Source organism: Microplitis mediator, chromosome 6, assembly GCF_029852145.1.
Source record: "Microplitis mediator isolate UGA2020A chromosome 6, iyMicMedi2.1, whole genome shotgun sequence".
NCBI classification, from domain to species: Eukaryota; Metazoa; Arthropoda; class Insecta; order Hymenoptera; family Braconidae; genus Microplitis; species Microplitis mediator.
In genome coordinates this window covers 2,848,713-2,874,060 of record NC_079974.1, presented here as the reverse complement: position 1 = coordinate 2,874,060, position 25,348 = coordinate 2,848,713, and the positions used below count along the sequence as shown (strand labels likewise).

At 29.2% G+C, this 25,348-nt stretch overlaps 1 protein-coding gene across 1 annotated transcript; it reads right to left on the bottom strand.

The window, feature by feature from the left end:
* Window positions 1-16,501: 16,501 nt before the first annotated feature.
* LOC130669617 (homeobox protein 2-like) lies at window positions 16,502-22,570 on the bottom strand. The gene is made up of 3 exons (XM_057472604.1): window positions 21,968-22,570; window positions 20,035-20,177; window positions 16,502-17,850 (listed from the first exon to the last, which is right to left on the bottom strand). The coding sequence occupies exons 1-3, from the start codon at window positions 22,344-22,346 to the stop codon at window positions 16,978-16,980; spliced, it is 1,395 nt and encodes a 464-aa protein (XP_057328587.1). The 5' UTR covers window positions 22,347-22,570; the 3' UTR covers window positions 16,502-16,977.
* Between the last annotated feature and the right edge of the window lie 2,778 nt (window positions 22,571-25,348).

Below are 25,348 nucleotides of genomic sequence, written 5' to 3'. Positions count from 1 at the left end.
TTTACGAGTCCGTTAAATACTTTAGACACTGGCTAGAAGCTAGAGATTTCAGTATCCAGACTGATCACAAACCTCTTGTCTCTGCATTTCAAAGACGCAGTGACAAGTCAATGACTCCTCGCCAAATAAATCAACTTGGATTCATCAGCGAGTTCACAACAAACATTCAGTACATCAATGGAGAGAATAATAACGTCGCTGATGCTTTATCTCGCATTGATGCACTCAGACTACCAACTGTTATTGATTTCAATGAGTTATCTCAGGCTCAAACTACGGATCACGAGTTAACTCAACTTCTTCAAGACAACAACACTTCATTGAAGTTTCAAAAATTAACGTATGGACCAGATCATCAGGTAATCCATTGTGATGTTTCTACTAATGACATCAGACCATTTGTTCCTCAATCTTTTCGACGTCAAGTTTTTGACGTTTTTCATAACCTGGCACATCCAAGTGGTCGCGTCACCAGCAAAATCATCTCTCAACGCTACGTTTGGCCTTCTATGAACAAGGACATTACTCAATGGGCTCGAACTTGTGTACCTTGCCAAAAATCAAAAATTGGTCGACATGTCCATACACAACCAGCATCTTTCACCGATCCAGACCAAAGATTTGATCATGTTCATATTGACCTGGTTGGTCCAATGCCAGAGTCTGCAGGTTTCAAATATTGCATGACCATGGTTGATAGATTCACGAGGTGGCCTGAAGCAGTTCCTATCATGGATATTACAGCAGCCACGGTTGCAAACACATTTTACTCAAATTGGATTTCAAGGTTTGGATGCCCTAAAATAGTGACTACAGACCAAGGATCACAATTTGAGAGTGCTCTCTACACTGCACTGCTGAATCTAGTTGGTGGTAAGCGAATCCGTACCACTGCATACCATCCAGCAGCAAATGGATTGGTTGAACGTTGGCATAGAACAATGAAGGCAGCAATCATGTGTCATCAGAATGATGAATGGAGCCAAATACTTCCTACTGTACTACTTGGGTTAAGATCCTGCTACAAGGAAGACCTTAAAGCATCTCCAGCAGAATTCTTGTATGGAACCACTCTCAGAATTCCTGGTGAATTTTTTACTGATGAAGATCCTCCACAAGATCCAAATTTCTTCCTAGAGGATTTTCGCATTCATATGAGGAATGTTAAGCCAGCGCCTGCTGCGCATCACTGCCGCCGGAAAACTTTCTGCTACAAGGACCTAGCTACATGCTCTCACGTCTTCCTCAGAATAGACCACGTAAAACGGCCCTTGGAACAACCATACTCGGGTCCTCATAGAGTCATCAAAAGGATTGATGACCGCACTTTTGCTATTGACAACAATGGCAAAGAAACTGTTGTCAACATTGAAAGACTGAAACCAGCTCATCTAGTGACTTCTGAAGTGCTAGATACGGTACCAAGCTCGTCTGGAAAACCACACATTCCACTGACAAATGTACCTGCGCCAACTGTGACTTCTACAAATGTACCTGCGTTAACTCCTACAAATGTACCTGCGTTAACGTCTACAAAAGTACCTGATTTAAAAGCTGCACCACAGGCCAAAAAGACACTTGGTGCATCTTCACCATCAGTATTTAACTCAACAGCTCAACCGAGCACATCTGCATCGATTCCACCAACTTCTGGCATACAGCCAGTATACACCACATTCTCATCGTCGCTACGCACATATCCTGCCAGGAAACCAAAGAAGAAAGTGCAAATAATTTCAAAAAAATAAATAACTTTAAATTTTCATAAACGCCAACACTACTTTACCGCCTTTTTCCGGGGGGGAGTAGTGTGGGGGTTTACACACACACAATCAAACTCATGCATTCACACATTCACACCTAACTCACATACATATCACATACCAAATGTCTATACTTACTACACTACACTTACTATCATACTATACATATCATACAATAATACCAACTTGATGCTCCCGTACGGCAGATCAAGTTGGTAGTTTACACATAATACACTATATACAATAGAGAGATATAAATAATATACGCAAGCACGACGCTTAATTACTAAGAAGTACAATTTAATAAAGATAATAAGACTGTTATTATAATAATTAATAAATAAACTAAATTAATACTTGTGTTGAATATATATATGTGTTGAACCTTATTTAGTAGTGGTAATTATCCCCACAAGAAACAGCCGGTTGCTGCCATCTAGTGATCGTCTACCACTTTATAAATGAAATTTTTCACGATAACGTCCTAGATCGTTGCTTTATATATACGTCAGTATTTATGTGTCTCGTTGTATGTAATATTTTAATTAAACAGTGTAATTACAATAATAAGATGAATAAAAAAGTTTCATCGGATGAATCTATGGACGAGGATAAGGTGATAAAAGATTTTGATGCAGAGGCGAAGTTAATTATTGAAAGGTGATGTATTCATTTATATATTTTTTATTAGCAAGAAAAAAAAATCTTGTTCATAGGCATAAATTTATTTCTTTCGAAAAAAAATAATTATTTTTTATTTTTTATAAGTATAATTATGTCTTTTTTTGTTTTGTTATTGATGCCTGCCCCCGCCGACCAGACGCACTCGCTTCACTCGTGCTTTCAAATGTCGCGGGACAGGCATCAAAATCGCAACAAAAAACAAAAGAGAGACAGAAAAAAATTAAAGTTTTATGTATGTCCGAAAGAGACGCGTCAATAGGGAGCAAATAAAAAAAACATGGCCGACCTGTCAGCTGAAGGCCGAACGTGGTTGTATTAATACAATAGTAACTGGCACGTGGCCAAATTGGGACGATAGCCAAAAGGAAAAAAAAAAAAAAAAAAAAACGTGGTTGTATTGTTTATAGTATTCAAAAAGGCCATTCGGCAGCCGAAATGGAAGTAGATTTCTCGTTGTTGAATTTTTTTCACTGTTCACATAAAAGTTAATAATAAAATAAAATTTTTTTTTACATTTTCGTAAAAATTCTCGAGATGATAAAACAAAGAAAATAAAATAATTCTAAGTATAATGTCAAAATTGATGCTAACTAAATGAACTTCAGAAGAATTTTTGATGATAATGCACTATATGTTTTGATTTGACGTTATTTTAAGATACGTATGCATATATTTAAACTATCGGACCAATGGTATTCCGGACCCTATTCGAAAAATTATGATGGATTATGGTTTTAATGCTCGAGAATTCTACCATAAAGACAAAGGCGATAATTTGCTTTCAATAAAATCTACTAATAAAATATTCTAAGATTAAAAATTGATTGTGATACATCAAAGTGTCATACTTGAAATTAGTACTGATATTTGAAATAAAAAGCCTATTAGAATATCAAACGACGAGTCGATATAGAAAATATTATCATCATAACTAATGTTAATCTTGTTATTGATATATCATATCATTTATACACTGTCAATTAAACGAAATTGTATATACCCACTGAATTGAGATGTTTGGATTTTATAATTGTCACACTGCGATAATATGAATTTAAGTAGCTCCATGAATGTACTAAGAAGTAGGAGAACTAATGCAATAGCAAAATTTCATTAAATGAATGGTAAAATAAGTAATTTCAGTGGTCTAGGCATATATATAGGCATGAAAATTAAAGCTTATTCGAAGAGCTTTCAGATGAATTTTATATAAAGTCGATAAGTTATCACATTCAAAAGATATTGAAGGAAGAATAAGTAAAAATATGAATTTTGGACATTTTGAAAATTTTGAAATGCTATAACTTCTAAACTAATCGACCGATTGAGCTCATTTTCAAACTCGAACAAGGTAGTCACCCACAAAATACGTATACTAAGTTTCAAGGTGATCGGTTTGAAATTGTGGCTATAATCAAAGTGAAAACCTGCATAAAATTAGTTTTTATAATATTTTGTAAATGTTCAAAATCATTTATCTACTAGAAAAAATGGTCCAATCAATGAGCTGTATAGTCAAAATTGTAGGCAACCGGACGAGCTTTCACATAGAACAAACGAAAATAAGCTATCTCTTTCCGTTTAGAAGTTACATCCAGTTAAAGCGGCAAACAAATTTTTTTTTGAAAATTTTACAAAATTTCAATTAACCATAACTTCTAAACTTATTGGCCGAATTGGCTCATCTTCGAACTTATCCAAGGTAATCGTCCATAGAATAAGTATACTAAGTTTCATTAAGATCGGTGTAGAATTACGGACGCTATCGTTGGAGAACGGCGCGTTATATTATATATATATATATATATATATATATATATATATATATATATATATATATATATATAAATACATATATAAACTTTTGAACTGAATGTATTTCCTGACTCAGCTCATCGAGCTGAGTTCAGAGGTAGCAAAATTTTTCGAAAATTCCATCATGAGGACAAATACAATAGTTAGATTTTTATGAAATCTACTAAAAATGTAATTAATAAACGTACTTTCGACCAGGTATAAAGAAAAATCGTATACACCACACGGGAAAATAGTTTAAAGCCCTGCCCTGTGTGTCATGATGCCCTCGGCTTCGCCTCGGGCATCTTATCACTCGGGGCAGGAATTTCAACTTTCTTCCCTTGTAGTGTAATATACTATTTTCATTTTAATTTTTTTCTAGAACATAAAAAAATGACAAAAACAGCATTCTGCAAAAATATGGCAAAATAATTTTTTAAAATTTTTTAAAAACATTTGGATTTTAGGAGCATGATAAAGTCCAAACACTGACTCGATTTGTCAACAAACAAATTGCTGTAACTTTGCAACTATTGCAGATTCAGTTTTCAACGTTTAGGTCGTTCTTATGCAGTATGAGTTAAGCTTTCTTATCAATTTTTAACCTAACGTTTATCTGTTATAGTTCTCTAACTACACGCATTTATTTATAAAAATCAGCGTTTTCAATTTCTTACAATGCTTATATCTCATAAACAAATAATGTAATGACAAATATGCTCCAAGGCTTTTTTGTTACCTGATCATTGAACTATTTAAATATACTTTTTTTTACATTATTATCTTTATTTGTTTATGTGATCTTAGAATTTATTTAAATTATTTTCTATTTTAAATCGCATTTTTTTTGAAAAAAATTGAAAGCAGAAGATAGGGGATAAATCGTGAAAATGATAAGCAACATTTTTAAGAAAAATAATGAACATGAGACTACTCCGGCAAATATCGAGTAGTTAATAATTCCAAACCAACAATCATAATCAAGGCTTCAATATGAATAATAATAAATAAAATCGTGAGATTGACTTTAACGATATAATAAACAGTAAAAATTTATAGTTTCAATCACTAACGTACTTTGGACATCTTAATATCTAGCGCCTCGCCAGTTTCGCTAGAGTTAAACAAGGCGCTAGCTAGCATAAAAACGAGGCACTGGCTAGAGCCTGGCCATTTTCGCTAGAGATTATCTAAATCCAAAATGGCGGCATTTTAAATGTCATTAGCGGTTTCAATGTTTTAGGTTATGTACTTAAATATTCGAAATAATTATTAAAACTACAAAATCAAATAAATAACTTGATAATGATAAATTTATTAATGCTTAAGATTAATATTAATAAATTCAACCAATCAACACTAATTACTTGATGAAATTAACATAAATTTATATGCGACTGCATTCATAGTATGTTACGCATCTAGGGAGGAAAGTGGGATATTTCAACCCGCGCGGTATTGTCACCCGAGCTGAAGGTGAGACAATACCGCTCGGGTGATAATACTGGTACAGTAAGGTACGGTAATTTACGGTAAAATACCGTAGATTTTTCGGCGGAATTACGGTAAGTTGCGGTAATTTACGGTAAATTGCTGTAATTTACCGTAATTCGGATCTGCTAGGGATTTGAATAATATCCAGCACTACACAATACCAAATCTTAAAGAGACGGTACCGAAATTTCAAGTAAAGACAGTTGTTTACAGTCAAATATCCGATTATCAACAGACATTCCAGTGAAATGCTTCACATTACAGTAAAATACAGCAAATTTACCGCAATTATATGCTGAAATACCGCAATTTTACAAAACTTCTACGGTAAAGTACTGCACTGTTACCACAACTTTACGGCGAAAATGCGGCCTTTTTACCGTAAACTACCGTACTTTCACCGCAACACTGCCGCAAATTTACCGCAGCTTCACCGAAAATTTGCCGTAAATTTGCGGCATTTCGCCGTAAATTACGGCAATTTACCGTAATTTGCTGTAGATTACCGTAATTTACCGTAGATTACCGTGATTTACGGTAATTCTGCCAAGCGCCGTAAATTACGGTAAATTACGACAAATTACGGTAAATTACGGTAAATCACTGTATTTACCGTAATTCGGATCCGCTAGGGTAGCACCAATAAATTTTATTATGTTTCAGCAACTAATAAATAGTTAATATAACTATCAAAAATAGCATTGTCAATACTTTAGCTGTTGAAAACGACATTGGACATAATGAAGATTTAGTAAATAAAAATTATTTGTGTTGTTTACAAAATCACTACAAAAATACGAATGCAGAAGTAAGCCATATTTAATAATCAATAGGGTCAGTCGTTTAAACATTTTTATCTGTTTAGAGCCGTGAAAATTATCCTACAGTATCCTCCACTTCTCATGTTGAAATAATTGATCTAACCATCACCAATATATGAATCGATAAATCGACAAGATAATAACCTGCAGCCAATAGTCGTCGAGTCAAATGATCACCAAAATCCAGATTCAATAGATGTAAGTCTCAAAATATAAAATTGCTTAACTTTTTATTTTTTATGTTAAGTGTTAATTACTGATACAGGTGACTGTATCAATGATAAAATTAGATATATTTTTTGTTGTTGCAATATCGAAAATTGTTAGTCTTCCATATACGACAATTTGTTTCAAAAATAAAGCTATGTCGCTTCAATACATTTATAGTGCATTTAAAAGAAGGCTTCTAATATATTTTTAACGTGAAAATTTTTTCATTTTAATTTTATCTGTATAACTTGATTATTTAACGGATAACAATAAAGTAAGTAGTATAATCGGGTATCCCTCATACTCTGTGGTCTCGAAGATGATACTTACTACTTAAATTAACTTTTGAAAGTAGTTTTTACGATCTGGAAGAATAATTAACTCTAAAGAAGTTTATAAACATCAAATTTAACTGTTGTTACTAACTTATATTAAGTACTTGGATTTCCTCACAAAATTGAAATTTGTTTTTGAGCTTACAAAAATTAATTTTTTTTATTTTTTATTTATTTCGGATAAATTATTATTGTAACACGTGAAATATCGTAGTCATATCAAAAGGACAATTTTTGTTTCAATTTTGAAAGGTGGCACTCGCTGTTTGAATTTTCCCATGCTATTAGCATGGGAATGTTATTTTATTTCAACTTCCCGCTAAGAACATTAAAAATTTTCAAAAAAAAAAAGAAAGTTATTGGTTTCGGTCCGATTTTCTAAAATCAAATTTCTAACAGATCATGACGTTTTGAGGTTCTAGAAAGCTATTCTGACTGATTTCAAGTTGATACCCGATTGTATGCGTGTATATGTGTATTACGTACGTACATACGGACGTACACATGTATGAAAGTATGTATGTAAATATTCTATAACATGAACGGATCAACCGATTTTGATCTTCACGGTGACATTCGACACGGCTTATTAATTCCTACAAGCTGTAAAGACTTGAGCTTGATCGGCACGGTGCGTTCGGAGATATTCCAAAAATAAAATTCCCATACTATTAGCATTGGTAAATTCAAACAGCGAGCTCCACCTTTTAAAATTGAAACAAAAAATTGTCTTTTTGACAGAACTTTTTTTGCGATAGATAGAAACTATTTTTACGGCAGCGGAGAGAATGAAGAAATATCGATTTTTGTAGCACCCTAATATGTATTCTAGATTGTGTCCGAAAAAAATGTTTTTTTTTTTTAATTAAATATATTTCAAAAGTTACTTTAATGAAAAACAAAATCCTCCTAAAATCTCAGCTCTGTATCTCAAAAATTGAGCTGGTGCACAGGGGGGCCCTAGTAGAAACGTTATCAAGTATCTGGCCAGTAACTGGCTAGTTTAACTAGACTTAAGCTAGGAACTGGCTAGTATAATATCCAGTAACTGTCTAGTAACTGGCCAGTTTTACTGGATAGCAAATAAAACATGGCGACTCTTGTTGATCTTGAGGTTATTGAGTTTAAATATTGATTTTATTACAATTAAAAATTATAATAATAACAACAACAACAATAATAATAATAATAATAATAATAATAATAATAATAATAATAATACACGGAAAAGTTATAAAATTTATTTATTAATTTATTATATTATATTTTTAAATATAAAACGAGAAACATTCATAACATAAAACAATAAAAATGATATTTATTTTTTTCAAATGATACACTGCATTTATTTAGAAATGTTTTTGCACACATTGGCAAATCTGGGATAACTCCCCGTAAAATTTTTAATAATTCGTCCAGATGACAATCTGGAGTATTTGTTTTGATTGCCCACAACCGTAATTCGTTTATTGTGTCGATTTTTTTAACTTCATCCATTTTTTAAAATATATTACCGATTATTTTTATTTTGAAAGACACAATTTTTATTTTTTGTTAATTATTTGTATTGTTTCTTGATGTTTACTAAATATTATTCAACTTACAGGTTAAAGTGAAAAAATAAACATACACATACACTAGTATAAGTAGAACATCAGTGTGACCAATGTTTACGATTCAGTTATAGGTGGCGCAACTTCCAGTTTTTACCTAGTTTCACTAGCCAGTTACTGGATAAGATTGCTGGCCAGTTACTAGATATGAACGCTAGCCAGATACTAGACTTAATCGAGTAAAAAATTGAACATTTCTACTAGGGGGTCTTTTTCCCATTTAAAATATGTTGAAAAAAAATTTTTTTTCTATAGTATAAATAACTATGTAAAAAATTTGTTTTCTATGGTGTAAATAACTATGTGAAAAATTTTTTTTTCCGATTTTTTCCGAGAATAATTGAATTAATGAGGAAAACAATTTTTTTTTTCCTATATTTCTACGAAATTAAATTGTAATTGAAATTAAAAATTCAGGTTCATTGCATCTATGTTCTTTAGATTTATAATCCTTTAAAATAATATTAGATTACAAAGTTCCATTGATTTGATTGTCTCATTTTAAGTCTAGAAAAATTAATTCGACTTTATATGTAAATCTAAATTCAGGTCCCTCATAACGCTCATAATTTTTAAATCGGTGTTATAATGATCGTTTAATGTTGCATAGGTTGAAGTACTTGGATCTCAATTACAAGCTGCCAATACATCAGTTACTAACGATCATAGTATTGATGTTCCGATTATATTTAATGAAAATTTTGAAACGTTACTATTGAAACTTCAAGTAAACATCATGACTACACAAAATAATGAAGAGAAAAAAAAAAAAATGATCGAAATGGATAAAATGTTGGCATCTCTTGATATGAATATGAATGACTCCTGTTTACCACCGGCAACATCGAATTCTGTACTACAATCAAATATTGGATGCTTGACAATATTTTCAAGCCATTCACGTGGACGTGGAAGAGGCAGAAGAAACCGAGTCATTGGGCTTTCTGCAAGTCAAAGGTCAACAAAATACAATTCATTTCAAAACCTGAAAAACACCACTAAAGTAATTGAAATTCTATCATTGATAATAAAAGATAAAAGTGTAATAAACCGAATTGTCTTAGGCTATAAAAAAATCAATCACAACGATTTGATTCATCTGCAGCCTGGCAATATTTGTGATGCTTTGGCAAGCGAGATAATCACTGACGATATTATCGAAAAATTTTTTGAACCGGATGCTTATGCAAATTACAAAAATATAATAAAAATGAAATGCAACAGTGATGATTGGCAGTCCAAAATTTGTGGAAGTAACTTAAACACTGACTACAGCGTAGAGTGTGATCGATGCCTTTTTTGGAGTCATTGGAGATGCGTTGGCCTAACTGAGGAACCTTTAAACGAGTGATTTTGTCCACATTGTAACAAGTAATTTAAGTTATAGCAAAAAACAAATAATTCTATTTAATGTAAAATACGCTTTACTTTATTTAACTAAAAATGTAACATAATAATAATTAATGTAATTATAAACAACTATAAAACAATGTTATTTTGTAAAATAATTAATAAAATTATACTTATTTTCATTGTTATATCATTGCGTAATATATTTTATTATTTTCTAATTAAATCTGATTGAAAAAATTTTGATTAGAAAATAAAATTTTTTTTTAGATATTTACCGAGTGAATTTGATTAAAAGTCTATCAGAAATTTCCAATCCAAAATTTTCAAACAGTTTCGATTGAAGTTTTTAATGAGTGTAAGCTTAGTATAATTCGTTATTATTTATTAAAAATTTATATGCATCATTGAAGACCTTGTTCTAGTTTAGTAAAAAAAATAATTATCTTCGTTTTAATTAAAAAATCAAATTTGTCAACATTTATTTCTAGGTCATAGATTAATAAATAAATAAAGAGCTTGTTCGATTTGTTTGACATTTTTTTAAATCTACACAAATATTTTTACATTTTTTAAAATTTCAATTCTAATAACTGAAATTAACCGACATCTAATGTTTTTAAAATTAAAAATTATGTAACTTTTGAAACAGATGATTTTTTTTATAACTAAAAAATTACTCGTGTTTATTTTTCTGTAATTTAAACGAATAATTTCTTAGTTGCACGAAAAATATACATTCACGTTTTAATTTGAAAATTAATATTTCGATTGTTTATTTTAAAGTTATAAACCAATATAACAATTTCAAAATAAATCATGTTCAAAAGTTATATAATTTCGTATTTAAAAAATGTCAGATATCGGCTAATTTCAGGAATTAGAATTTAAGATCGAAAATAATCGAAATATACTCGTGTAGATTACAAAAAAAGTTATATCCCTCGCAGATTTGAATCACGGTGGAACCACCGTGGAAGTGTAAACACCGTGGATCCACCGTGGTTAGACGGTGGGTTTGTTCCATTTTACCACCGGGTATACACAGTGTATCCACTGTGATTACGCGGTGTGTCCACCGTGATTTCACGGTGGCTTGACCACTGTGTATACATGGTGTTCCCACTGTGATTACGCGGTGTACCCACCGTGATTCCACGGTAGCTTTGTGCTATTTCACCACCGTGGTTCCACGGTGTTACCACCGCGTAATCACAGTGGTACAATGGAACAAACCCACCGTGTTTCCACCGTGATTCAAATCTGCGAGGGTCCCCCGAGCTCACTTTAACTGTGATTTGGCTTGAATAATTAGAGTGTAACTCATTCAGGAAAGTAGAAAATCTATCAGGGGATGAACAAGCGGATAATGGCTTGTTGGGAACTCGAAAGAAACACGTGGAGGAAGCCCTTTACATAGCGTATGGGAAGAAGTTGCAACCCACCACTAATCCTACACAACCATGTTGACCAGAGCTGGGAGTCTGGTACAATGGGGGGCCTGTCCAAGCCCGCTGTGACCAGAGTCTCTTTATTTCCTGAGATGAAAGCAGTATTTGGCCCGAGAGAGGTAGGACTCGTAGTGGCTGTGATTAGATACCACACGCAATGAGGATTTTTGATTATACCTCCGGTTAATGACCACCTTAGTCGTTTCGACTAAGAGTGTCGACTGGGTAGAAGATGGGGATGCCCGCAGCGCGTGTATGCCCAAAAGGGTGAGGAAACGGCTTTCGGTCGGCGGAGGCGGACTTAGGTCCCGTTACATTAATTAATCAGGCTCAACCCAGTCGCCTTATTGAAGAAGCTTACAGTACTAAAAGAAGCCATCGGGCCAACAAACTAAGGACAGGAGTCGCACGCAGAAGATCAGGGCACGAATCTTGGTCAAGTCGTGTGACTTTTAAATATAAAAATTGACATCAACGCAATACACCTGCCATAAATAATAACAATAATCATAATAATACTAACAATGATAAAAAGTTTGAAATCTAATAAAAATTCAATTCTATTTAATTCAATTCTAATATAGTGAAATTTACTATGTTGGATAGTTATATAGTCGAGTTTACTAGTGGAGTTTTTATTTATTGGCATGGGCAAACAATAAAAATTATTAAATATAAATCAGAATTCAATTCTCAAGATAGTAAAAATCACACAATTTCAATAGCGTTCGAAATTTACAATATGAATTTAGTAATTTTAAATCATATTTTTAAGTGAAATCCCTTAAATGTTTTCGCCGTATTCGCAAAAGGTAAATATTCACTAATTTTTACTAATTCGGTTTTGGACAACATGTTTTATGAAAAAAATTTCTCAAAATATTTCGATTGCACAACTTGCCCCTATGGTCAACTAGCCCCGGCCTACCTTACGTGTCGCTACACACTATTACTTTTGATGCAAGTGTGCGTTTTGTGCAACCTTCGTTAGGCACAAGTTGTGGCACCCCTCAAACATCGACATTCAAATTAAAAGGGGGAAAAATTTATTTCTAACCTCGTCGATGATCGAGTTTAAAAAATCAACTTCAACGGTAACACTAGATTACTGAAATGTTATCAGCCCTGATTAAAAAAAGCGATTTAAAACGATTTGAAATAAAAAATTTTAAATACTTTTTAATGCTTTTGAATACCTTGAATACTTTTGAATCCCTCTTCTTATGGGCATTTAACATTGCAAATCGTTTTAAATCACTTTTTTTAATCAGGGAGATTTCGAAAATATTCAAGTTTATCATTTGTGGTATTTTGTTTATTAAATTTGGGAGATTAATAATAAAAAAAATAGAATTAGTCATGACTTGTCAGCCACATGGAAGCCTGTGTATAAGAACTTTGAACATGTCAATTTTAAAAATTTTTTTCTAAGAAACTAGATAGTGAATTGTTTTGAAACTTGGAGAATACATCAATAAACTAGTCATTTATATATATACTAAGTTTCAAATCTTCAAATTCAAAATTTTTTTTTTGCATCAGATTTGCCCAATCTTTAATGATCTCATACTGAGAAAATTTAGGTTTTGTATTAGATATTGAGGATAAGATTTTAAGTATAACAACTAATTTCATTTATTTTAATTTTCAATAGGATTTAAATCAATAATTACAATTATTATGACTAGTAGACTGTGCCAAATGAAATCGATATTTTTTTTTTTTCGGTCCCATACGAAAATTAGGTTGTCTCACTAAAAAAAAAATCCTGAAAAAATTTCAGCTCGATATGTCTATTTTTCAGTTAGCGCTCGCGTGAATTAGAATTTTCTAATAAAATTGTTTTTTATTCCAACTTAATATTTTACAACTCATTAAATATAACTGATTAAAAAATGGCCAAGGTGCCATTTTGTAGGGAATTTAATTCTCTACAAAAGGAACTTTTGATCGAATGAAAAACATCAGCCAATTTTTTTCTGCAGCCATTTGAACCTAATTTTTTTTCAAAATTTACATTTATATTTACTATTAAACGCTTAGAAAACTATGTTGCTATCCCGGGTCGAAAAATTTGATCTGATTTTAGTCTAACTGGACTGTATTTGGACTACTTGGTCTGTTATTGAACTTCGATAAAAATTTTAATCTGTTTTTGATCTACCCGGACTGAAAAATTTGACCTGATTTTAGTCTGATTGGACTATTTGATCTGATTTTGATATTTTATGAAAATTTTAAGCTGTTTTCGACCTGCTACTTTAAAAAACAAACGCGTTACGAGCAGACTAAATTAGATTAATTCGTGAACTTTAAAAAATTTTAGTTCTGAAAATTTACAAGGACAAAACTAGATTAAATCATGGACTTATAAAATTTTTATTTATGGGCAATATTTATGAAAAAACATTAAGTTGCAGAGTTGATTATGTTTTATTTACTATCTTTTGTTTAAAAATGTCGGCAGTTAATGAAAATTTGACAGCTTAATTTTTTAGTTGTCTTCATTGAATATTTATATCATTGAATAAAAGTGATAAAACAACTCTCAAAATGTCAAGAATTTTCGCTTATTTACTGGATAAAATTGAAAATATTTTGGCATAAGAAAACATCAAAATTCTTGTGCTACGGAGAAAAATGTTGGCTCGAAATCTACCAACTTTTATGATGCTGTCGACCAAACTTGAAACAGAAAGTAAAGTATCCAAAAAATTACTATACTCTTATAAAAAATTATTATGCGGCATCAAAATTATTATAATGTATGGAAGTAATTGATATTGAAGCTCATCGATAAGTTTCTCTCGCGTAATAAGTAATGTGATACAGTATAATCATTTTTTGTAAGAGCACGATAATTTTTTGGATGCTTTACTCCCTGTTTCAAGTTTAGTCGACAGCATTGTAAAAATTGGTAGGTTTCGAGCCAACATTTTCTCTCTGTGACATCTAATTATGGAAGCGTATTAGCATGTTTTAAATACCAAGAAAATTAAAATAAATTAATAAATCTAGATTATTATTATTATTTATATTTATAAAAAGTCCTGTATTTGTCCTTAAAAACAATTGAACACAGACTAAATATTAGAGAAAATAAAGTCTGTTTTTAGTCTAAACGCGATTTAAAACAGACTAAATATCATACGAAAATAAGTCTGATATTAGCCTGGATAAGGAATAGTATGGGCAAAAACAGATTAAATTCTTATATAAAATAAATACGATTTATAAACTTGAATTAAAGGAAAAATATTTGAATTTATCATTTATTTCAAAACAGATCTAATTTTTTGACCCGGGATGTATGAAACTTATTGAATTTTTCTAGGAACCATTATGATCCCAAGGAATAGTTTTCATACTTAAAGTAATAAAACTAACATTAAACTATTGATATTATCGATATTTCTAACAAGACTTTTTCTTCGTTTCGACATTTTTCGCATTTAATCTTTCTAGTAATTTTTTTCTGCACTAGAATATCGTTCGTAATTTTAATTTCGAAATTCTCATACTGCTTATCAAAAATTATTACTTTATTGATAAAAATAGACATTGTTTATCATAATAAAAGACTTATAAACATTAAAATAAAGGAAAAAGTAATGTTCTAGTTGTGCAGAAAAGTTTTTATCGATTCTGTTACTAGTTTTTAAGAGCTTATGATTTGTCAGGAGAACCTATTGCAAACAATCTGAAAGTTGCCTACAATGGGCAGCAACAACTTGTACACACAAAAAAAAAAATTCTCGACTGAAGGTAAATATTCTTGATTCAAGAAAATTTTTTTGGAGACCTAAATTTTCTCAGATAAAGTAGAAATCTTCTCCAACCAAGACGAATTTTCTTGGCTCAAGAAAATCTTGACTTGGTTCCCGAAAACGTTTGTCTTCAAAAATATTTTTTTGACTCAAGATATCTGTTTTTTCTGTGTAGTAGAAATTATTTAATTTATCTATTTATTGATTAATTAACTAATTAATTAATTAGTTTGGAGCAAGTACAGTTTATATTCGCAATAGGGTCTCCTGACATATCATAAACTCTTAAAAACTAGTAACAGAATTGAAAGAAAATTTTCTGCACATTAGAACATCAATTTTTTCTTTAATTGAATTTTGATGGGTATTTTATTATTATAAACAATGTATATTTTTATCAATAAAGTAATAATTTTTGATAAGCAGTATGAGAATTTCAAAATTAAAATTACGAACGATATTCTACTGCAGAAAAAAATTACTAGAAAGATTAAATGCGAAAAATGTCGAAACGAAGAAAAAGTCTTGTTAGAAATATCGATAATATCAATAGTTTAATGTTAGTTTTATTACTTTAAGTATAAAAACTATTCCTTGGGATCATAAAGGTTCCTAGAGAAATTGAATTCAATAAGTTTCATACATAGCAACATAGTTTTCTAAGCGTTTAATAGTAAATATAAATGTAAATTTTGAAAAAAAATTAGGTTCAAATGGCTGCAGAAAAAATTGGCTGATGTTTTTCATTCGATCAAAAGTTCCTTTTGTAGAGAATTAAATTTCCTACAAAATGGCACCTTGGCCATTTTTTAATCAGTTATATTTAATGAGTTGTTAAATATTAAGTTGGAATAAAAAACAATTTTATTAGAAAATTCTTATTCACGCGAGCGCTAACTGAAAAATAGACATATCGAGCTGAAATTTTTTCAGGATTTTTTTTTTTAGTGAGACAACCTAATTTTCGTATGGGACCGAAAAAAAAAAAAATATCGATTTCATTTGGCACAGTCTAATGACTATCATTATAATTTCGAACAAATGGTTATTAGGAATAAGTTAGGATTAAAGTTAATAATTTGGGATCTATAAAAAGTAAAATGGCTTGCAGTAAAAAACAAAATTACTTAACAAAAATTCATTTCATTTTCTATATAACTTTTGTTGTTAAGTATACAGCCATAGTGATTACAATCTTAAATAAAATATTATAATTATTGTTTACAATTTGTCCTGCAGAATAACATACTCAATTTTTAGTATAAAAGCTTAACTTATATGCATTTAAGTAATTTAAAAAAAAAGCAAGTAATAGCATTAAAAATAAATTAATCAAAGTTATTACAATTTCAGTAATAATAAATATTTGGTGTCTTTTTAACTAACACTATAAGTTTCTAGAAACAAAAATTAATTAATATAAATCGTCCAATAAGTAATTCAAAAGAGTAGAAAAAACTACATACGTCCTAAATTATCAATAGTATTCAAATATTATTGTAGCAAGTCAATTGAATTCCGTATTTTACGTCGTCACTACTTATTCAATTATAATTTTATCCACTGAATTTTTATACTTATTGCCCATGAATTGAATACTTGATCATTATTTACATGATCCCTGCTTAATGACTTAACATAACACAAAAATATCAGCCTTACTAAATAATTACATCTATTTAATCCCATTTCTTACTGAAATTGATAGTCAATAAGAGTAAAGCGTAAAAATTTGAACCCATCCATTTCGTTGTTTAACTCAATCGATGATGTGATTTCTGAAAGTAAGTTTATAGGTTGATCTGAATTCTGAATTACTCCGGACGTATAAAAGTTACTGTTATTAACCGGATAGTCAGTGGTAGTATTGTATTCTTTATAGTTATAATCTACGTATTCGTCAGGGTTTGCATAATAACTGTTATTATTATTATTATTATTATTATTATTATTATTATTGGGCCCACTGAGAGATAGATAATGATAATTATTGTTGTCGTTGTACATTTCGACGACAGAAGATTTGTTGAAAATGTAATTATTATTATTATTATTATTATTATTATTATTATTATTATTATTATTATTATTATTATTATTATTATTATTATTATTATTATTATTATTATTATTATTAATATTATTATTATTATGACTATTATTATTATTATCATTATTATCATTATGATTATTATTATTAGACCCACTGCAAGATAGATAATGATAATTATTGTTGTCGTTGTACATTTTGACGTCAGAAGATTTGTTGAAAATGTTACCATTTTGCATACTTCCGCTGTATGCTGTTTGGTAGTTACCATTTGTAAAATTGTTTGTAATGTCGTTTTTGATACCCATATCTTGATTTAGTGGTGGCGGATAGTAATGTATAGTCGCATCTAATCTGGACGCGTTAATTCTTCGACAATTGATGTCTTCTGCGGCAATCATGAACTGATTTCTTTCATTTTTCGGAGGGTTAAAATTTTTTTTGTCATTGGTATCTACTTCATTTGAGATAGTTTTCCTCAACTTTAGTCGACGACGGTTAAACCACGCATTCACCTGTAAAATAATTATAAATTTAATGATTTTAGAAAATAACATTAATTAATGTTTTTATTACTATCGATGGTCACTATTTCGTTACTAATTTCAAATAACCAAAAATATATTTTGAATTTGACTTAAAGAAACAAATTTACTTGTCTTTGTTTTTTTCCAGCTCGTTCTTAAATTGTCTCACTTCCAATCTATATCTATATTTTACATGTAAGATTCAATTTTTTTCAAAAAAATATTCCAAAATTTATTTTGAACGTTTGTTTATAAATTTCGTGGTTTAAATTCAAACTACACGCAAAAGAGAGCAGTGGAAAAATTACAGTTTCTAGTGCAAATAAAACTGGGCCTTTGGATGAAAATCTTTAAGTATTATAGCTGCAATGTAATAATTGAGGCTACTCCTTATAATAAAGTAATCAAAACTATAAATACCAAATTTTATAGTTTCTAATGTATCTTTAGTTGAACGGAACTTGAAAATGTTAGTTACTCATTATTTTTCATCTGTTCTTATTTGAAAAATTTATAGTTTATAGAAGAAACGGAAAAAATTATATAATATACACGGAAAGAATTTTTCGATAAAAATTACTCTCTAATTTCAAGTAATCCTGGGCCGTTGCAAAAAATTGGTATTTTTTGTTTAAATATTAACGTTGCTAGACTATGTTTTACTCTACTACTGAGTAATTTTTTAAAAGTTTTATATTTAATCGATTATTGTGAAAATCTCACCTTAATCTAATAATTTTTACTCCATGCGATTAATTTTTACTCCCCAATATACCATTCTTTTAAACCCATTAACTGTTTGATGAAAAACTGCCAATAACTCAAATAAATTTTCTTATTTTTGGAAGTAATTTTTACTCTAAACTGCAGAGAATATTTCAGTAGTCTCCGTTAATCTTCGGTTAATATCGGCTTCAATTAAATGTCTTTTATTTTGCTCGCAACAACTTACATGTTACGCACACAAACCTAGGCTTGGAAAAAAAGAGACGATCTCTGTATCTCTCTATAACTTAATATTTATTTAAAAAAAAAAAAAATTTGTATTTTTTCTTTTCCAACACAATAAGAGTAATTTTTTTTTTTTATTATTTCTCAAAATATTTTTTTTAAGTTATATTCTAAAGCAATTAGATGGTTTTTAGATTTTTTATAGAAATTTCAGCCTATTAATTGTAATTTTTATTGTAATTCAATATAAATTTTATAAATTGAATCATCAACTTTTTATCATAACCTACGAGTAAAAATCGAATTAGAGAGAATTTATTTAGACATCCGCTAGGGGTAATTTTTACTCGCAATTGTGAGTAAAAATTAATCTGATTGATTTTTACTCACCGAAAGAGTAAAATTTCGTAATTCGAAAGTAAAAAGTCGTAATGGCCCAAGATTACTCGATTTAGAGTAATTTTTAGAATAAATAACATGGCAATATTCATACGAAAATTCTTTCCGTGTAGCTATGTATTTTTATATAGTACACTCATAGAATAAAATTATATTCATAAATAAAATATTGTAAAAAAAAATTTAATGCTCAATAATAATGCAAATAATGCCAAATTTTGAGAAAAAAGTCTTACTATACACTGAGCGAAAAAAAAACTTTTTTCAAGTATATAAATGTTTGTATCCTACCGAGTAAATATTTGTTTAATCTTAGTAAAAATGTACTCCGATCAAGTACATTTTCTTAAAATAAGTATAGAAATTCTTAAATCAAGTAAATATTACTCGGTTCAAGTACATATTTACTATGATTAAGCATGTTATTTGTTTGTATAGTACCGAGTAAATATTTCTTTAAATGAAAGCATTTATACTTGGGAAAAGTTTTTTTTTTTTCAGTGTGTGAAACCAAAATAATTGCTACGTCAGAAATAATATAAATTTTACAGTTTCGAAGAAGCGAGACTTTGCCAATGATTGAAACTGAAATAAATCATGGATATATATTTAATTTTTACTTTTTTCTGTGTAATTATTTAAATTTTATCGATATCTAGGCAATCCCAATAAAAACTAATTTTTTTATCTGATAGTAAATCATAATGTTGATTTAAAATAACAAAAATTTCATTTTCAAATAATATAAGAGAAAAAAAAATTTCTACCATATATTATAAATATGTCACTAATAAATAATAAAAAAATTGCAAATTTTCTTACCGTTTTTTCGCTGATGCCTAATTTAGATGCGATGTCAAATCTTTCTGCATAGCACATGTAATTACTTTGACGGAAAAATTTTTCCAGCTCACTATGTTGTTTGTCGGTCAATTTAGTTCGTGTTCGTCTTGTTTTATTCTCTTCTGTAAAATGAAAAAAAAATAACTATTACATTTGTTTATCACTTCTTTGTAAGTAATATTTACGCAGTTAATTTTATAATTACAGTATAAAATGAAAAAATCATCATAAAAACATTTTCTTACATTCTACTGATATTTATTCAATAAAATATTATGCAATTAGCATTTAAACTATATTTAATTAATTTTAGAACTATAGCCCGCGATAATCGCTAGTGCATGATTACTTGATACAAGCATTAAGTGAACGTACAAAGACATTAAATCGGATTTCAAAGAACATAAAAAAAAAAAAATTTAATCAAGTCAATTGTCAGTAATTCAATAAACGAATCCCGGGTCGAAAAATTTGATCTGATTTTAGTCTAACTGGACTGTATTTGGACTACTTGGTCTGTTTTTGAACTTCAATAAAAATTTTAATCTATTTTTGATCTACCCGGACTGAAAAAGTTGACCTGATTTTAGTCTGATTGGACTATTTGATCTGACTTTGATCTTTTATGAAAATTTTAAGCTGTTTTCGACCTGCTGCTTTAAAAAACAAACGCGTTACGAGCAGACTAAATTAGATTAATTCGTGAACATTAAAAAATTTTAGTTCTGAAAATTTACAAGGACAAAACTAGATTAAATCATGGACTTATAAAATTTCTATTTATGGGCAATATTTATGAAAAAACATTAAGTTGCAGAATTGATTATATTTTATTTACTATTTATTTACTATCTTTTGTTTAAAAATGTCGGCAGTTAATGAAAATTTGACAGTTTAATTTTTTAGTTGTCTTCATTGAATATTTATATCATTGAATAAAAGTGATAAAACAACTCTTAAAATGTCAAAAATTTTCTCTTATTTACTGGATAAAATTGAAAATATTTTGGCATAAGAAAACATCAAAATTCTTGTGCTACGGAGAGAAAAATGTTGGCTCGAAATCTACCAATTTTTATTATGCTGTCGACCAAACTTGAAACAGATAGTAAAGTATCCAAAAAATTACTATATGCTCTTGTAAAAAATTATTATGCTGCATCAAAATTATTATAATGTATGGAAGTAATTGATATTGAAGCTCATCGATAAGTTTCTCGCGCGTAATAAGTAATGTGATACAGTATAATCATTTTTTGTAAGAGCACGATAATTTTTTGGATGCTTTACTCCCTGTTTCAAGTCTAGTCGACATCGTTGTAAAAATTGGTAGGTTTCGAGCCAACATTTTTCTCCGTGTGACATCTAATTATGGAAGCGCATTAGCATGTTTTGAATACCAAGAAAATTAAAATAAATTAATAAATCTAGATTATTATTATTATTATTATTATTATTTATATTTATAAAAAGTCCTGTATTTGTCCTTAAAAACAATTGAACACAGACCAATAATTATAATAAAAAAGTCTGTTTTTAGTCTAAACGCGATTTAAAACAGACTAAATATCATACGAAAATAAGTCTGATATTAGCCTGGATAAGGAATAGTACGGACAAAAACAGATTAAATTCTTATATAAAATAAATACGATTTATAAACTTGAATTAAAGGAAAAATATTTGAATTTATCATTTATTTTAAAACAGATCTAATTTTTTGACCCGGGATGTAATAAAAAAAAACTAGAAAATAATTTGAATTTATAATTGAAGTCTTGACTAATTAATTAATAGTTAATATCAAACACTAAAACTCTTATATCCTGAATGAATGAACTACCATACACATGAAGCTTGAATAATCATTGAAGAGTAATATATAATATTTATTTAAAATAATAGATCTTACTTTTTGTAATAGCTCGCTTCACTTTCCGTAAAGATGATTTATTTCTGAGACAATGATCTTGTTGTTGCTGAAGCTCTTCGGTGGGTAAATCGTTTATGTCATTGTTGACGAAAGGCTTTTTTAATAGTTGATGCTCAAGTGATTGTCGATTTAATAATTTGGAATTAGAAATGGCTGTTTTAAAAATATTATTCGCATCAACAGCATCAGTTGTTTTTTTAGCATCAAAAAGAGGTGAATCATCACGATTAAATTGTTGGTTGTAATTCCATTCTTCCGACTCGCTCGTCCTTATGCTCTCAGGTGAAGAGGGATAAATTGGCAACTCTACCGACCAGTTAGACTCCTTGCATGTCTGATTAAAATCAGTGAAAGACATTTTTAATTTATTGTGCTTATCTAATTATTTTACTTTAAGCGAAAAATTATTTTCAAGTCCGTCCGAATAAAGTAACACTCGAAAATCACTCTACGACAGGTTTATAAGAACTGAATTTTCTTTGGTCAAGTCTGCCGATTTGTACAGAAGTACGTAGATACGTGGTGGGACTATTGGAGAAGGTTATTGGTTTGGGACCGCCTCCAAAATTTAAGTATAGTTTGTATGTCTAGTTTTCAGATTTTCACACTTATAACAAAAGGCTGGTGACACCAAAGTCTAGACTGTGTCAGGTATAAGATTTAAGTATTTGTTGCAAGTGCACTTGAAATCATTCTAAGAAAATTATTCTCCTACTGAACTCAAAACAACCCGCATGGAAAAGCTATATATTGTTAAAAGTATATAAAAAAATATATGGTGAATATGTGATAGATATATAGCGGCAAAAATATCTATATTGAAAAATATATGTTTTTTACATAGATTGGATTATATATTTATCATAATATATTTACTTGTATATAATGTTTTGTATTTTTCTATATATGTTATCTCATATAATGCTCAATATATTCTTATCATATATGGATAGTATATATATAATTTATAAGTATAATATAATAAACTTGATATATATATCCATATATTTTGACTCATATAATTAGTGGTATATGGTCTCTATATAATTGATTATATATGAAAGAATTTATATGATTAAATATATGGTTCGCGGTATATTGGAATTATATTTTTCCAGTATATCAAAACTTATATTTTTCGCAATATATTGAAAATTTTATTTTTTAATATACTTTTTCAATTTCTACACAATTCCACAAAAAAAAGTCAAATTTATTATTTTTTCTCCTTCTTTATATTGACCTTATATTTACTGGCAATAACCTAAGAAAAGTAAAAAAAGTGCCATATATTTTACGATATATTGGAAACCATATATTTTGCAATATATCGGAAAACATATATAAAAAATATAAAAAATACTATATATTAATTAATATACTACTTTCATTATAATATATCAATATAAAAAAGATATATTAAAATATATATGTAAAACATACATAAAAAGTCATATATTGATAAATAAATTGATAATATATTCTAGCAATATATTTTTTTTCAATATATTATCATATATTAATACGGCAAAAATATAAATATTATTTTATATATTGTACAATATATCACATTATAATATTCATATATTCTATCATTTATGTTTTCACATATAAAGTTTTTTCATTCGGGTAATCTGTTTTCTAGATAGGGGACCCATACGAAAAAAATATATATCCGTATATATCCCAGATATATCCCGGCCAATCTACATATAAACGACATATATAAAAATGTATGTCTCATATATGCAGATTGGCCCGGATATATCCGGATATATATTTTTTTCGTATGGGGACCGGAAGCTAACAATTAGTATAGTAAAAAGTTTTAAAAAATTAGTTCTTTCTGAGATAGAACTCGAACGTCATCTTCAGTTTTTGAAATGTGAGCATGAATATTTTTTTTTTTTTCAAATGTATTATTGCATTTATGCTTAAAATATATATTGTTTATTATTAACTATTAATTTATTTGTAAAAAGGATTTACATAGGCAGTGTCTATCAGGAACTGAGTGCACCCGGTTTCAAAATTCTATCGACATAATTTTAAATGTACGTAAAGGTCTATACAATGAGGCGATGTCTACAATTGTCTAATTACTATAGACTGCAGCTGAAGTTTTATTTAGCTGACGTCTTAAAACTTAAAGTATATTGTGAAACTCGGCGTTTATTGTCGAGTCTATAAGTGTGAATTAACAGCAGGGTGCAACACACAGATCAATGACAATAGCACGTGTTTACTGTCGAGTGATTTATGTCCTTTTATCTTTGAGGCGCCGTAGGATTTCGTCAAGTCTACATGGACTTAAAGACATACGTCATTTAGAATCCTCTTATTGAATTAATCTGGCGCCATAACAAATCTTTTGATAATAATTTTGTTGGTATATTCAATTTGTCTATTTTCGGTTAAGTCTATACTAATTACTTTAAAATATTCATATTTCGATATTCGTTAGCAATTTTTATTGTTTATATTTTATGATTCTTTAGAAAATATCTTTGATGAATTTTTTAATTCATTACTCAGAGAAAGATATTTCAGAATACGTATATTTGTCATAATGATATTTTTAATTTATTTATAATGGAATAAAATATTCCAGAATAAATATTTGAAATTTTTGAAGAAAACATTATTGAATATTATACATTTTAAAAAAATAAATATGCTCTCTTAAAATGAACCAATGAAATTTCACTGATTCACTAGTGAAATTCACTGATTCAACCGATGACTAAGATGATCGCTTGGCTCACTGGTTGAGCCCGTGATACGCCGGCACACAGAAAAAAAGGAAATCTTGAACCAAGAAATAAAATGTCTTCGAAATTTTTTTCTTGAACCAAGCGAAATTTCTTACTTTATTGAAGAAAAAAAATTATTGGGATCAAGAAATTATTTCCTTCGCGGAAGACATAACTTTCTTAGTCTAACACATACATTCTTTAAACCAAGAAAAAACTTTCTTGGTCCCAAAAATTTTTTTTTTGGTTCGAGAAGATTTTTTTTTTAATTCAACAAATTTTTTTTTTGGCTGAAAATTGTTACGTTTTTAAGTCAAGAAAAAATGTCTTGAGCTGAAACGAAAAAGTTTTTGAACCATGAAAAATAATGTTTTAAACCAATAACAAACTTTCTTAGCCCAAGAAAGTTTGTTCTTGGTTTAAAGCATTATTTTTCGGGCCAAGAAAGTTTGTTCTTAACTCGAGAAACTTTTTTCTCGTCTCAAGACTGTTACCTTATCGAGTCAAGAAACAGTGTCTTGACCTAAAAAAAGAAAGTTTTTGTGGTAAGAAAAAAAATTTTTTAAACCAAGAAGAAACTTTCTTGGGCCAAGAAATGTTTTTTTTT